The sequence below is a fragment of the Petaurus breviceps genome, unplaced genomic scaffold (genome assembly GCF_028583685.1).
Source record: "Petaurus breviceps papuanus isolate PSGF00001 unplaced genomic scaffold, PetGlider_PUasm1.0 183, whole genome shotgun sequence".
In the NCBI taxonomy this organism is placed as follows: Eukaryota; Metazoa; Chordata; class Mammalia; order Diprotodontia; family Petauridae; genus Petaurus; species Petaurus breviceps.
In genome coordinates, this window is record NW_027185791.1 from 8575190 (window position 1) to 8592065 (window position 16876).

The following is a 16876-nucleotide window of genomic DNA, read 5'->3' on the forward strand; positions in this document are numbered from 1 at the left end:
AGTTCAAAAACAATGCCCAATGGCATGAATACTAGAGTCTATCAGTTTAACTAAATAATAATTTCAGCCTAATAATGTGCTTTATGATGAATAAGCACTTTTATTTGCTCTTTTTGAACTAGACCTGTGATTTCATCTCTGTAGGAAACTCCATTCCAGGGAACAAATTCCCTCTACTAAAACAGACTGAAAATTATTCTGCAGTTTATAGTTGTAGGGAGTTTTCTCATTTGTTTCTCACAACAATTCTAAAAGGTAAGTAATTTTTCATCCTCATTTTACAAATGAGAAAACTGAGGCTCAAAGAGGTTAAGTGACTTGCCAATCAGAAGATAATTAAGTATTTATTAATCATTTCCTATGTGCCAGGCCCTGTATTAAAGGCTGTGGATACAAAGAGACAAAAGACATTCCTGACCTCAAAGAACTCACAAGCTAATAGGGGACACAATAAGCAAACATATGTACAAATAAGCTACATAGAGAATAAAAAGGAAATAATTAAGAGAGGGAAAACACTAGAATTGAGAAGGGTTGGAAAAGGTTTCTTGTAGAAGATGATATTTTAATTGGGACTTACAGGACGACTAGGAGGTCAGTAGGTAGAGATGAGGAGGGAGAGCATCACAGGCATGGGGAACAACATAAAAAATGCCTGGAGCTTAGCAAAGGAGTGTTTTGTTCATGGAACAGCCTGGAAGCCAGGGTCATTGGACTAAAGAATATGCGATGGGAGTAAAGTGTAACATTGGTAGGAGCCAGGGATGGGGGGGTAGAACAGGTTATGAAGGATTTTGGATGCCAAATAGCATTTTTGGATTTGATGGAGACACTAGAATTTGTTGCAAGGGGGTAAGGTGGAGGGTGGTGGGGTGATGGTGGAGAATCAGACCTGCACTTTAGGAAAATCACTTCAATGGTTAAATGGAGAATGAATCAGAATAGGTAGAGATGTGAGGTCAGCAGACTTATCAATAGGCTATTGTAATAGTTGATGAGTTGATGCATGAGAAGGTGAAGGTCTGCACTTCTCTTATATGTGCCCTCTTCTCTCTTTTGACTGCCACGACTCTTGTGTACACCCTCATCATGGCAGCAATGTCAGAGAACAGAAGGGGGCACATATAAGAGATGCTGCAGTGGTGAAATCAACAAGCATTGGTGATAGGTTTGGTATGACGGATTAGAGACAGTAAAGGGAAAAGGGGTAACCTGTAGCTTGTAAGCCTAAAGAACGGAAGGATAGTGTTGCCTTCTACAGTAATGGAGAAGGTAGAGGGACAGGATTTAGGAGGAAGAATAATGAGTTCTCTTTTCAACACATTGCATTTAAGATGTCTACTGGATATCCAGCTTGAGATATCTGAAAAGCAGTTGGAGATATGAGACTGAAGGTCAGCAGAGGTTAAGGAAGAATGTCCTTTGAGAATCATCAGCATAGAGATCCATGTGAAATAGTATAGATGCTAAGAGAAGAGGACCCAGGGAAGAATCCTGTGGTACTCCAATTTTTCACAAAGTATTTTTGGACCTGCAGCAAGCACCAAAAAAATCCTCTCCACCCCAAACCAAAAGCCACCTAATTATTTTTTAACCACCTTTAAGCTTGGCTACCAGATCTTTGCCAATTTCTGATAAAGGAGAAGGAAAGCAAGAAAGTCATGGAGGTCTGGTATGGTGAGAAGTACAGAGTAAACTATGGAGACTTGATCTGCCCAGAGCTCTCAAGATGAATTTCTGGCAGAGAATTAAAGTAAACTTCCTTGTTTTTCCTTCTGGCTAGAGATGATAATGGCTATGTAGATGATAAGCGCATCCCATTCTTACAATTTAAAAGAGCCCTTGAGATATCATCATTTGGAGGATACTCCAGGGCAAAATAGAAAACCATGAATATAAAACTGCTTTCCATGACACTGAGTTTTTAGATATATTTTCTTGAAGCAATGACTTACCTCATAATGTGCACAAGCAAGAAATGTTTGCAAATGCCTTTCAAACAATTCATGTCATGTGATACAAGTTTCTACTTTTAAATATAGTTGCTGCATATTAAAGAATGGTCACAAGACCAGTCTAAAATATAATGACAGTCTAAATTTTGTTAAAGTGAAAGAAACATTTAATTAAAATTAAGCCAATGACAATAATATTGTATTCTCTGTCTCTAAATACAACAACATACAATCAGAAGTTTTAATATTTACCTTTCCAGCAGTAGCAAAAAATTCTCCATCAGGTGAAAATTTCATTAAGTGAACTTGGGAAGCAGTCCTATACAATACACAAGCAATTACCTTGATCACTCTAAGAATTTCAAGGATAATAAAATTAAGAAAGCATTTAAATACTGCCTTTCTATTAGTTGAATAATATATATAATTATATATATACGTATATAATCATACCTGAGCAATCTATTTAAAATGCCAACGAGAACTTCAGACTCCCATACCTGAACAGACAACTGCTCTAGTATTAAATCCATTTCTATAATCTCTCATAAAACAAACGTCTTATAAACATAAGCCAACAAAAAACTTCAAAACTTAGGAAAAGAGGTATCAAATGAGTTAAAACCCAAGATGACTTCAAAAATCAACATCTATATAGTAATTCAAAATACATAAAAAAATTACCGCTTTAAAGATGGAAATTTTAAGGACAGGGAGTTAATTTTTAAAAGCTGGATTCCTATAGTCCACTCTAAGTAGACTACATTATAGGCTTCCCCCCCCCCCCAAAAAAAAAAAAACAAAAACAGAGCTGCTGGTTACTAGATTTCTAGAATTTCATAGATCCTTTCCAACCTCAGGAAGTTTGGACCAGTAATAGGAGAATTCTCCAAGCTAAATTATCTGATAGAGTTTAACTAAGAGTAGTCCTAGATATGGGCATGACTCATTAAAATATAATCTTTTCTGATACTTTTTTGAAACTATTAGTTACTGTCCTTTAGTTCTTACAAAATAAGATCTAGCTCATTTCCCAATATCATTTTATCTCCTCTAAGCTGTGCCGGGCTTTATCTATCTACTTAATTTCTCCTCCATTCCCCACCCTATCCATCCTTAAATAGATCATCTTTTTACACTTAACACTAAACAAGATAACATCCTCTTCCTAACTCAACAAACATATATAGACAGATTTGTAGAACTATTCTCAAGTATAAGTGGTAAGGAAGAAGGAAGAAAAGGAATTCTAAATGAAGAATAATAAAACCTATCTTCTCCACACCCTTTTGGACTTTGCAGTCGTTTCTAATGGCAGAAAAGTTAAATTAAGGAAGAGCAGGGAAACATTTTCAATATACTATGGTAAAGTAGAAAAAGCAGTACCTCCGGAGGAGGAAGCCCTCCTGAGTTCAAATCCTACCTCTGACTGGTTGTTGTCGTTCATTCTTCATTTTTGAATAGAACCTTTGACTCTTACTACCTGTATGACTTTACATAGTCATAACCTTCCTGGTTCTCAACTTTCCTTTCTGGAAAATAAGGGGGTTAAGACTAGATAATATCTGCTGTTCCTTCTAGTTCTAATTCTACAAATCTATGACATTAAAATAATTTAAAAACTGATTTTATTTGCATATTTGCTACTTACCTACAATGCCAGATACATCGCCAGTCCCCAAAATTAAGATCTGTTTTTTCAGGATTTTCATCTTCAGATTGCTTCTCCAAGTTATTATTTGACCAAAGTTGTAAACAGCTAGAACCAGTTAAGAGACGACTGCCTAAAATGATATAAGGCATAGTTTATTGTTTCTTTATACAATATTATATGTACTATACTCCATACATATATTGAAGTTTTATGGAATATTCCATGGTGTTCTCTCACCCCCCACACTCTCAACTGAGAACTTTGCCTTATATTCACTGAAAAACAAATTCAGGTCATTCCCCAAGGGCTGTCTTCTTCCTTTCTTTACTCATTTCACACCATGCAGATTAATTCTGCCACTACCTCCTCCTTCACCCCTGTCTCACACAGTATGGCAAATCATTGCACATGCAAAAGTGATCCATTCAGTTTTATCCAAAAGACTGGCCCCTTGATCACCCCTACTCTTTCACTAAACTTCAATCACTCCCTGTCTATTGTATGCTTCCATACTGACTACAAATATGCCTATGTTCCCCCCATCCCCCAAAAATCCTCATCTGACCAACTGTTCATCCCTGCTAGCAATCATCACAGGTCTTTCCCTTTCATGGCTAAACAACTTGAGAAGGCAATCTATAATTAGTGCCTTAATTTCCTTTCCTTTCCTTTCACTCCTTTCTAATATCTGCATTCTGGCTTGCAGTTTCATTCTTCAACGGAAACTGATCTCTCCAGAGCTACCAAGGATCCTTATTGGCTACTCAAAAGTCTCATCTGGTCAAATCATAAGAACACTCTTCTAATGAGTGAGCCCCAAAGCAAAATGCTAACTTCAGAGTATATATACCCTTTTGTAGAGCCAAAGGGCATTACCACCCTCATGACTCTGTGCCTAATCAGAAATTAACAAAATGTGTGAAAGTCTTCATATGAGTAAGCCTCCTCTGAGCAAGCTTCCTTTAATGGGCTCCACATGAGGCCTATTAATGGGAAGGGAAGATCTTAAATTCCATTAACATTACAGTAGCCAAATTAATCTTCCTAAAGCACAGGTCTGAGTGTCATCCTCTCCCCCAACACCTACTACCTCAAAGATCAATTACTGTAGTGTTTAAAGTCCTTCACCACCAGGGCCTTTCTGACCTTCTGACTTATATACCATGTACTCTACAATCCAGTGACACTAAGCTCCTTAACTCTATAATATAATAATGCTATATATAACAGCCTTTCCTGATCCTACTTAATGCTAGTCGCTTCCCTTTGTTGCAAATTTCTTATTTGCACATAGTTGTTAGTATACTATTTTTTTTTTTTTTGCTCTTCTCTGATTTAGAGTGGCTTAGCACAGTGTCTGCCTGACACACGGTGGGTATTAACTTGAACTGACTTTCAGAAAAGTAAAGTCAGAACAAGTAAAACTGTCTCCTTAGGGGAGTTGGGTGGGGGATATTTTTAAATTTTACTGAGAAGACATTTGCGAAAAAGTAGAGAAAGTTTTTATATTTCTATTTAAATATAGTTAGTGCAATGGAAACTAGAATGGGTAGTTAATGATCTGTTTTACACTCAAAGTAATGTAGTCCTTGCTTTCTCTAACCAAAACTGTTAATAATCTTGGAAAAATGTGGGCATCTTTAACACTGGATAATTTCACACTAAACACTGGAATAGATAATGAGTAAAAAGTCTGAAGCACTGAAAACCATCAGGCAAAATAACAGCAGTAGTGGCAGCAATGATGAGGATGAGGTTTGATAATAACTAAAACAGTTACAGTTATTGTCTTAAGAAAAATCTAAATCTCCAGTCATGACCAACAAGCCCCAGCCCTAGACCTGCATATGCCAAATGCCAAGTATCTTTACAAGGATATTGTAATGGGAATGTAAATTTTTAAGATCTTCCCTGCCCCTAGGCTAAAGTGCACCTGGAGCCTGGGGTGGGAGGCTTGTTTTTCAGTAGATACTTTTTGATTGGCCAGTGGGTCAATAAGGTTGTTACATTCTCTGAGCCAGGAGAAGGCTATATAAGCCCCGATGTGAGGCTTTGCTTTGGGGCTCACTTTGAGAAGTGTTCTGTAATTTGATCAGATGAAACTCTGGGAAGCCATTGTTGAAAGTCCCCCGGCTTTGAAAAACCCAGATGTCGATTTGGTAAGGATGAAATGGTTGGACAGTTTGGAAACTGTCTACTTGATCTGTTTCTGTCTTGATAATTCTGTCTGTATATTCTGAAGTTCGGGGTGCTGACCTTTTTCCCCTGAACTAGGTGAACGATACATATTTGACTGATTAAAATAAGCTTGTTAACCCATTTTGAGTTGCTTTCCTTTAACAAAGAAGATCTAAGAACCTGTGCTGGCAGCCACCCTGGGGAACGCTGGGGTGCTTGCTGCTACTGATATTCCTGTGGTACCCCAAACAGTATGCTACAAATCATATCTGTTGTCTTTCCCTCTATACCTGTTCCTCTTCCGGATTTAACATATCTTTTCAGGAACACCAGATTTTTGCATTCTTCCATGTCTGAAACCTTGATATTAACTTTGACTCTTCCCTTACCTCATATCTAACAAGTTGCCAAGTTTTGTTAATTCTACAACACATTATCCCTCACATTCATTCTATACTTACCTATTTCTACTATTGCTACCCTAGAATAAGTTTTCATTACTGTCTACCTGAATTACTATATTAGCCTACTAAGATTATCATCCTACCTCTTTTCTCCCTCCCATCCAATCCATCCTCCATACTGCTGCCACACTAATGTACTTAATTCATAAACCTGGTTATATTTCTCATCTGATCAAAAACCTTCAATTGCACACTACTGCCTACCAAATAAAGTTCAAATTCAAAAACTTCCACAACCTGGTCCTATTCTACCTTCTTAGATTTACTCCATATTACTCTTCTCAATTTTTTCTCTCCATAGTACTTTGCAGAGTCCTCTGCACTTTTTAAATGTTTATGGAATTTTATGTTTATTGGATTATTGTAATTTCTGAAGCAAGAGGATTATCAATCTTCTTACAAATTACAAAAACAAAAGTGTATTTTTCTTAATTGAAGTTTAAACAAAGATTAATAAGGTAACAAACAGTCATTGTATATAGACTGAAATCGATCACCAAACATACTTAAGGAAAAATTCATTCCTTTTTAGTACCACTGTCCACATGAAAGTTTAACTACCCTCTGAATCAATAGCATTGCTACAGCCAACAAGAAGAAAAGTGATGGGTCACTGGTTATTACTCTTCCTTTAGTTCTGCAGTAACCAAAATAGTGATAATACTTTTAAAAATTATCTCTCTTTTTAAGAATTACAAATCAATTTATGGAACATAAGTGGAAATTCAAGATATATTTTTATGAATATATTCAAAGATATTTTTATCCCGGGATATCAGGAAATTTCTCCTCGAGCTAAAATTTTACCAAACTAAAATTTAAGAATAGTATCATATCTATACAAAATACCATGTTTCATTTAATCATGTTTTCTTACCTGTGGGATCCCATGTTATATTGTGTGCTATGGACTCCAGAAAAAATTGGCCACTTTTTTGCCACTGATTATATAATTCCTAAAATCAAAAGAAATTATTAAGATGAGCATTATCGGCACCTCTTTCCACTCTTCAATAAATGTACAAATTTGCTGCTTATTCCCATTGTAAACAGAATCATTTACAAAGAAGAGTTCAAGTAATTCAGTGAGCTCTAAGTAAATGAGATGAAGATATACATATGGCCTGCTCCCAGGAGCTCAAACATCTTTCCTTCATACTACTTGACCATTTACAAACTCCATACTATCATTTCTATCCCCACCATAGAAACAATTGAATGCTGAACAACAGGACTTAATCCTTTGGACATTATTCCCATAAACTGCTTCACAGTTAGACATTTAATTTTTTTATACTGATGTTCATCTGTTTAATGAAGATCTAAACTTAGTCATTAATTAATCTCTATGATTTTTATCAATAAAATAAGCAAAGAATCAGGACAGTCAAAATAATTTCAAGATAGCTCATCTGAATTAGGTTACAGCTGTAGTAAAAGAAAAATATATTTAAGCAAATGCTTAATATACCCTTAACAATACTGAAATCCAGACCCTATCTGTTATTATTTTCCTAAATGTTGGTTCATATACTGTTATTCATACAAGATTAGGAAAAGGATCTTCCAATAAAAAAAAAATCTTAAAACATAAAAGAAAAAAAAACGATAAACTGCTTACCACATTAGAAGTGTTCTTTTGTTTCAGTAGGTTAACTGGTTCAAAAACACAGATAATGTTTCCATATGATGCTGCAATCTTTATTGAGAAAAGTAAAAATTAATATGTAACAAGACAAAGAAATGTTAGTTACATTTTTATGCAGCTTGCTAAAATTTTTGCAGCTTTCTTCACTATAACCTTCAAGCAGAAAAAACACTTAAGCTTTCTTAAAATTAAAAATAACATGTACAGAGGGGTGGAATCAAGATGGCTGGACCTCCTCCAGCTTCCACCTTCCCCAATTCATGTAAAAGGGGACTCTGAACAAACTTTGGAGTTACAGAACCCATAAAATGACACAGAGAAGCTAACCTCCCGCTGAGGACAGCCCGGCAGGAATCAGCCAGCGAAGGGCTCTGGGAGCCGAGCCCAGGCCCCATGAGCCAGTGGTTTTAGCTCCAGGGCCTGACCAGCTGCCAGCCAGAGGGACTCCAGATCACCAGCAGCCCGTGGCCCTCTCCAGAATTATCAACAAATAGATGCGAAGAACAAAGTGAGAGGTCAGTGAGGTCTGGACTTTGGGACCCAGTAAATAGGAGTGCATTGGCTTGCTGCTCCCACATGGCAGCTTCAGCTCCTGGCCTGCAGAGTGCAGGGGGACCAAGCAACCAGTCTGAGGGGTAATCACTCTTGCTTTAACCTGCCTGGATCTGGATTGCGATCTAAGGTGGAGGTCCTGGCGTGTGTGTCCACCTTGCCAGAGCATATGGAGGCTTCAGCAAGGGCACCCAATTAATACCTCCAGCAGCTGAGAAAACCCCAGCATTTGGTACGAAGCTCCCTTGTCTGGTAGCAGAGTCCTACTGTGGCAAAAAGCCCCAAAGTCAAGTAATTGAGTGACAACATGACCAGGCAAAGGAAACAAAGCAAACAGAAGAATCCAACATTAGAATCCTATTTTGGGGACAAAAAGGAGCAAAGCATGGAACAGGAGGAAGACAATGAAATCAGAACTCCTACAACAAAAGCTTTAAAGGAAAATATGAGCTGGTTACAAGCCACAGAGGACCTTAAGAAGCAGATAAAAGAAGTGGAGGAAAAATTGGGAAGAGAAATGAGAATGATGCAAGAAAATTACAAAATGAGAGTCAACAGCCTGACTGAGGAAAATCACACCTTAAAAAATAGACTAACTCAAATGGCAAAAGAGGCTCAAAAAAGTAATGAGGAGAAGAATGCCTTAAAAAGCCAAATTTGCCAGATGGAAAAAGAATCTCAAAAGCTCACTGAGGAGAATCATTGCTTCAGAATTAGACTGAAGCAAATGGAAGCTAATGACTTTATGAGAAATCAAGATGCTGTTAAACAGATCCAAACAAATGAAAGAATAGAAGGCAATGTGAAATATCTCACTGGGAAAACCACTGACTTGGAAAATAGATCCAGGAGAGATAATTTTAAAATTATTGGACTACCATGATCAAAGAAAGAACCTAGAAATCATCCTCCAAGAAATCCTCAAGGAAAACTGCCCTAATGTTTTAGTACCAGAGGGCAAAATAGAGGTTGAAAGAATTCACCTATTACCTCCTGAAAAAAGATTCCAAAAAAGAAAACCCCTAGGAATATTATAGCCAGGTTCCAGAGTTCCCACATTAAGGAGAGAATATTACAAGCAGCCAGGAAGAAACAATTTGAATACTGTGGAAACACAATCAGGATAACCCAGGATCTGGCAGCTTCTACAGTGAGGGATCGAAGGGCTTGGAATATGATATTCTGGAGGTCAAAGGAGCTGGGATTAAAACCAAGAATCACCTACCCAGCAAAAGAGTATCATGTTTCAGGGGAAAATATGGTCATTCAGTGGAATAGAGGACTTTCAAGCAGTCTTGCTGAAAAAAACAGAGTTGAATAGAAAATTTGACATTCAGATACAAGAAGCATGAAAAGGTAAACAGGGAAAAGAAATCATAAGGAACTTATCAAAGTTGAACTATTAACATTCCTACATGGAAAAACAATAATTGTAACTGATGAAATTTTCCTCAGAATGAAAATAGTTGAAAGGAATAGAAATATATAGATAGATAGATAGATAGATATGTCTATAAATGAGGGTATATGGGCATATGAATACATATATGAATGTGTGTGTGTATATATATATGTTTACAGGTATATATAGATAGCAGGCACAGGACCAATTTCATAGGAAGGGATGATACTTAAAAAGGTGAAATTAAGAGGTGAGAGAGGAATATAATGAGAGGAGATGGGGAAAGACAGAATGGGGTAAGCTATCTCATATAGAAAAGGCAAGGGAATATGGTTACAATGGAGGGGAAGAATAGGAAGGCAAAAGGGAATGGGTCAACCTTATTCTCATTGAATTTGGCTTGGGGAGGGAATGAAATACAAACTAAATAGGCTATCTCACCCTACAGGTGAGTAGGGGGGAAGGGGATGAGAGGGGGATGATGGAAAGAAGGACAGGCTGGGGGAGGAGGAAAGCTGGAAGCACCCACTTTTGAAAAGGTAAGGGATAAAAGTAGAGAATAGAACAAGTGAGAGGAGGGATAAGAGGGAGGGAAATATAGTCAGTCTTTTACAATATATCTACTATGTTAATGTTTTGCATTAGCTAAACATGTACAACCTATACTGAACTGCTTATCTTCCCAGTAAGGGTGACACATGACAAGGGAGGAAGGGAATGAATCTGGAATTCAAAGTTTTAAAATCAAATATTCAAATATATATATATATATATATATACTAAAAAAAAAATTAATACTTCTTCCTAATCTTTACACACTGATTTTCACTGAAGGAGGCTACTCTGGAGTATTTCTTTGGATGAGGTTTCTTCTTTAATATTCCAAGGATCCATGATTTCATCAATGCTAATTAACACTGATGACTGTAATCCTTTGTGCCTTAGAAGCAATTTTATTGAACTGATGTGGCCAAATAAACAAATAAAAAAAAAACGTACACAATAACGGTAATATTGTATGAAAATCAACTGTGAATAACTTATTCTCAGTAATACAATGATTTAAGACAGTTATGAAAGACTTATGATGAAAGGTGCTTTTCATCTCCAGAGAAAGAACTGGTGACATCTGAATGCAGAAACATACTTTTTCTTTACTTAATCTTTTTTTGTCTATGTTTTCTTTCATGCATGACTTTCATGGAAATGTGCTTTACATGACTACATATGTATAACCTATGTTAAACTGCTTGCCTTCTCAGTGGAAGGAAGAAGAGAGGCAGGGAGGGGAGAGAGAATTTAGAACTCAAAATCTGAAAAATAGAATGTTAAATTATTTTTTCATGTAATTGGGAAAAATAAAATATTAAATTTTTAAAAAGAATTAAAAAGAATGTTTTCAAATTTAAAATTGCTTCCAGTTCACAATATCGGTAACATCCAAACATCTCTTCTTGATTCTACATTATGCAGAATTTTGGAGAGACCATTAGATAAATAATCAGACAACCAGGATTCAATTCCTGGCTCTGTTGCTTACTATTTGTAGCACCTTGGGCAAATCCCTTAATGTCTCTCAGAAGTTTCTGCATTTGTAAAATGAAGTAATCAAATTAAATAATCTCTAACTTTCCTTCTGGTTCTAAATCCTAGATCAGATACAAATATCATTAGTGACTGAAATATGGTATTTAGAGTATAGTTCATAACTCTATTAATTTATTATTCTCCCAAATAAGTTTATTTTAATTCAAATGTATAAATCAAAGCTCATACCTGGGATGGCATTTTTTTTCAACCACCCCTCAAAAATTTTTTTCTTTTAAAATGAAGCAATACCTTTCCAGACGTATCTTCCTTTAGTATGCCACAAAGAATCTATAAAGGAACTTAGAAATCATATGGTACAATCCTCTCCTTTTTCTCACGTTTGGAAAACAAAAACAAAGAACGGAGGTCTTGAGAGGTCAAATACTCTATTCAAAGTCACATAGTCAGTGGCAGTTTCCAGGGTTCACAGACTATGAACTTTAGAATCTTATCCTCTTCATTTTACAAAAGAAGGAAACCAAAGGCCAGTGAGAAGAGACTGTCTAAAGTTCACACAGTTAGGTATCCAGGGCTAGATTCTAGTGCCTTCATATCCCCATATATAAGAAGATATATAACCTTGATATACTGTTTGATATACATAATATATATATATAACTTTATACATGTACTTGATATATATATGTAAAACCTTGACAAACTGCTCCAACCCAAATTTAAAACTTCTTAAATTAATCAAATCTCTAGCTTCCACACTGACTATCCTATTCTGAAACAAATCCCAACAAAATTACTCACACTAAACTGCCCTGCCCCTATCTAATCCTTTGACCTCCTAAAACTTTCTTAAATTTCATTTATTTATTTTTTGGTGAGGCAATTGGGGTTGTGACTAGTAAGTGTCAAGTATCTGATCTGAGACTGAATTGGAAATTTTAAATCTATAGGAGAAACAAAAGAAACTTTGAAATTACACAAAATGTGTGCATCCTTCATTTATAGCAATGTTTACTCAACATGCCTTTTCCTACTTTCATTTAGTTCTGATAAATAAATTCTTTGAAACTGGAATTTTACTCTCTTTCTTCAGCTCCTAATTGTTCTTCATAAATAAACAAGTACATTAAACTAAGCATCATGAGTTGGATTTTACTTATAAAGTAAAAAATTTTCATCAAGATAGAAGTTAATGCATATAACTCATGTTATGCAAGTCAGTGTGACCTAAAACTGCCAAACAGAATTTGGTCAAAGTTGCAGAACTCTAAATAAAAATAAGTAAAATGAAAAATATGGTTTAATGTATGAAATCTATATTTCCTCAATATATATTATGGAATATTTGCTTAAATGGCAAATTTTCTAAATCAACCTAACAATACGAAGTGAACAATTCATTCTATTCTTACTGAACCAAGTCATAATCTACCTTATGACATATTCCATTCACAACTGAGTCATATCTACCTTATGACTTATACATATTTTTTCCATGAAGATCCTTTGCTAGTTAAGGAAGGTACATTTAATTTCTGACTGAAGTCCAGATCTAAAATAGCTACAATGTAACAATCTCCCTCCCACTTTCAAACTGAAAAAAACTTCAACTATAGACTGGCCAATATATTATGTCTATTGTACATGGATGATCAAATGAAAACAGAAATTTGGGCAAATAATTAGATTTTTGCAGGTACAGCTGCAGTCTATTAACAAATGAAGGTACAGTAATCTGCTTCAATAGAATGATTGTCTATCTGATGAATTCACTGAATTTTAAGCATAGGTTCAAACTAACAGAATTTGCAAATAAGAAAATTTAGGTTAATATTAGTAAAAGCTTTCTAATGATTAGAGTAATCCATGAGTGTTGTATGACCCTGGGAAAGTCACTAAATCTCTCTATAGCTATATATCTATACCTCAGTGCTTTCTTCCACCTCAAGCTGACAAAATCTCAGATCATTCAGGTATTCACATTTTCCAACATGAATTAGAAAAAGAACCCAGTAGGAACACTGTGGCAGGTGGTATTAATACATTCTTCCATAGGCCAAAGTAAGTACTGAAGGAGGGATGTAGTTTCTAAAGAGGGGGGACGGGACGGGGATGGACCTGCGGCCTCAAAGCCACATGTGGCCTTCTAGGTCCTTGGGAGCAGCATTTTGACTGAGTCTTAAGTTTTACAGAACAAATCCTTTTATTAAGGGGATTTGTTCTATGAAGTTTGGATTCAGTCAAAGGGCTGCATTTAGGACCTAGAGGGCTGTCCTAGACTCTAATCACATGTCCTAGACTCTAACTTCATAATTCAATATGAGATCATTTTATGTGAATTTTGGTGCAAGCCAAAGAATAAAGGGAACAATTTAAGTAATTTTAAAAAGGGCTCTACATTCAGGCAATATCTATACAGCATTAACAGAAGGGGTCCTTAACAGAGAGACTTCTCCCTTAAAGTACCTCCCTTATGTTGATTCCATACATTTGCCAAACAAACTTCATTTGGTTTCAACTGGTCTTCATTTGGTTTCTCAATTGACTGTCCTACTAATGAAATATCTCTTTTTATAAATTAACACCCTGAGATAAGCTAGTTTTAGTTGAGTAAGGGATGTGTAAGTCAATTTCCCCAGGGCTCTGATTATCCTTAACTACACTGTCTAACTAATATGTTAGGGTCATGGGGTAGCTAGGTGTTGCTGTGGATAGAGTGTCAGGCCTGAAGTCAGGAAGACTCATCTTCATGAACTCAAATCTGACCTCAGACACTTACTAGCTGTGTGACCCTGGGCAAGTCATTTAACCCTATTTGCCTCATCTCTCATCTGTAAAATGAGTTGGAAAGAAAATGGTAAACCACTCCAGTATCTCTGCCAAGAAAACCCCAAATGAGGTCATGAAGCAAGATGCCACTAAGAGACTGAAAAACAAATATGTAAGGGTCAGAGGATTAGACATTTAAAAGTAAAAGAGAAGATAGAGACTATCTAATGACTATCTAATAGACTAATAGATTATCTCCCTCATTTTTTAGATGAAGCAGTAACTCCAGGTCCAAAGGTCAAAGAGCCTAAAGTCACAGGGATAATGATTTCAGGGGCAGGGTTTGAGCCAAGGATTTCAAATTTCAAAACCGGTGTCTTTTCCACAGTACTATGTCAGAGCAGAAAAACAGCACCCAAGTGCAAATCAGGGCAACTGCAAATATAGCAAAATAGCAAATATTCATACAGGGCTTTTCAGTTTTCAGAGCACTTTCTTCATAATAGCCCCATGTAGCATTATCATCTACGTTTTATGTAGAAACTAAGCCTCAGAGAGATTGTGTCTTGCTCCAGGTCCTATGACAAGTAAGTCTATGTCCAGTGTTTTTTCTGCCTTATCATGTTGCCCCTCTGGAAAACCTAACAAGGAAAACTCAGCCAAACAGAACCAGAAGAAATTATCAGGGCATATGGAGGTGAGAATAATTTTGAGGTCTTTCCTGACGAAATCACTTACCTTCCTCCACCTATGACTATGCAATACAGTAAGAGGTTTAGTCATTAAAGGTATGGACTAAGGTGATGGCAATGAACAGTAATGGATATAAGAAACATTAAGACAGGCACGTTCCAAATTGACTAAACTGAACAAAGAGTTCAAAGTGGAAAAGGGAACTCAGAGATTCATCTAATTTAACCCCCTTCACTCTAAAAAAAGAGGAAGTTGAGGCTCAGAGACATGAAGTGACCTACTTAGGGACAAGGAGTAGTGAAAATGTTGGCATATGAACCCCAGGCTTCTGAGATTCTAAACTCAGAATTATTTCCATAGCACTGCAAAAATATGGAATAAGAGGGTAATAAAAGACAACTGAGGTTATGAACCAAGGTGACTAAGAGAATAGTGGTATAATTGACCAAAAGAGGAACTTCATAAAGGGGAACCCTGATTTTACTTAAAAACAATTCTCAAGCATCAACTACTTATAAATGGCATAAATAAATGGCATAAATAAAAGGTATGCTATAAAGGGTGTATGTAAAAGAGAAGAAACAATGTTTTAGATGATACTATTTCTCTACTATAGGCAGTCTATAACTAGGCCAGCAGGAGCGAAGTACCTCAGATCAACACAGACAGTTCTTACTTTACATAAATTCACATTATGCAATTACTTTATGTAAAGAATTCTGAAAGAAATCTGCATTCTGAAAAAGCACACCTATGTTAGCTTTACAGTACAGTGTTTTTTCTTTGCTCCTGCCCTCCTACCTCCCACCCCTCACCAAAACAAAACAAAATAAAGATAACTGTTTGCTGTCCCACCCCACATCTGTCTTCCGTCCTTCTGCAATCAGGTACTTCTGTCTCCATGCCTGTCCTCTTGTCCTCTCCTGTCTGTGTCCCACGTGTCACTGCCCTCCCCTCATTCTTCCTCTAGGTCAGACCAGGACCCTATATGGCTGGTCCTGCTCTTGCCTCTCTGTCCCCAGCTTCCCCAACTTGTCTTTGAATGGTGTGTAGGCTGTAGCCCTCCCTCCACCGGGAACATGGTCAGCATCCTGCCTCCTTCCCTCATTTCCTCCCCTACATTCATTGCAAATTTAAATTAGGTAAAAATCACTTTATGTTGAGGTCTGTGGAATGGTGTACTAGAGACTGTAAGGTTCCTGAAGGCAGGTGATTGCTGAATTGTTAAATTGAACTTTCTGGTTATTTGACATTGGAATGGGGTAGAGGGTAGGGTCTAGAGAACATTTCTGAATCTTCAGAGTCAATTAACTTAATCAAGATTAAAAACATGTTTTCGTTTAATGCTCCTCAATCCTAGCACCATAAGAGATAATTATCTCTAATTTATCTCATTTGTGTGTAGCTGTTTGCTTGTTTTCTCCCGCCTTCAACTTCAAGCTCCTAAAGAACAGGGGCAGTGTTTTGCATTTCTTTGCACTTAGAGAATAATAAATGCTTGTTGTGTTATATTAATTCAGATTCACAGAATGTGTGTCAGTACAGATGGCTATTTTAACTTTATTCCAGTCTCCCATAAGCACCAAATTTTTAGAATATTTGTTTAGCTTGTATTTCAATACAAACCCAAAGTTATACAAAGATAAAGGCTGTCTGCCCTCTAAAAGTGACAAAGATAGCCTATGCCAAAATTATACTTTTCCTCATGACTCAGTGTAAAGAATAAATAAAAAAAACAACAACGATTAAACACTTGCTCAGAATCTTTCCAGACGCTCGCCATCCACTTCACCCCATAACCTCCAGATCCCTCCTCCAGTCTCCCAGGTGAAAGAAAATACCTACATCTGGCCCTGCTTTCTCTGGAGAACCTATTAGAAATAATGACCTTCTCTTCCACCATTACCACGATGGCTCCTCCAGTTTCTCTCCCTATCCCAGTAATAATCACAAACACGTAGAAAGAGAAAGCTGTCCCCTGGCCTCTCCTCAAATTCTCAGTCCCATGTACCT

The 16876-nt window shown here is 36.6% G+C and overlaps 1 protein-coding gene across 3 annotated transcripts in view; it reads right to left on the reverse strand.

The window, feature by feature from the left end:
• Window positions 1-16876, reverse strand: part of DMXL1 (Dmx like 1) — a 153682-nt gene that overhangs the window by 114584 nt on the left and 22222 nt on the right. For all 3 annotated transcript variants that reach the window (XM_069087836.1, XM_069087834.1, XM_069087835.1), the window contains exons 3-6: window positions 7873-7950; window positions 7129-7207; window positions 3607-3739; window positions 2208-2274 (exon numbers count right to left, since the gene is read on the reverse strand). In XM_069087836.1, coding sequence (XP_068943937.1) covers window positions 2208-2274; window positions 3607-3739; window positions 7129-7207; window positions 7873-7950 — 357 coding nt within the window. The remainder of the gene's footprint in view (window positions 1-2207; window positions 2275-3606; window positions 3740-7128; window positions 7208-7872; window positions 7951-16876) is intronic.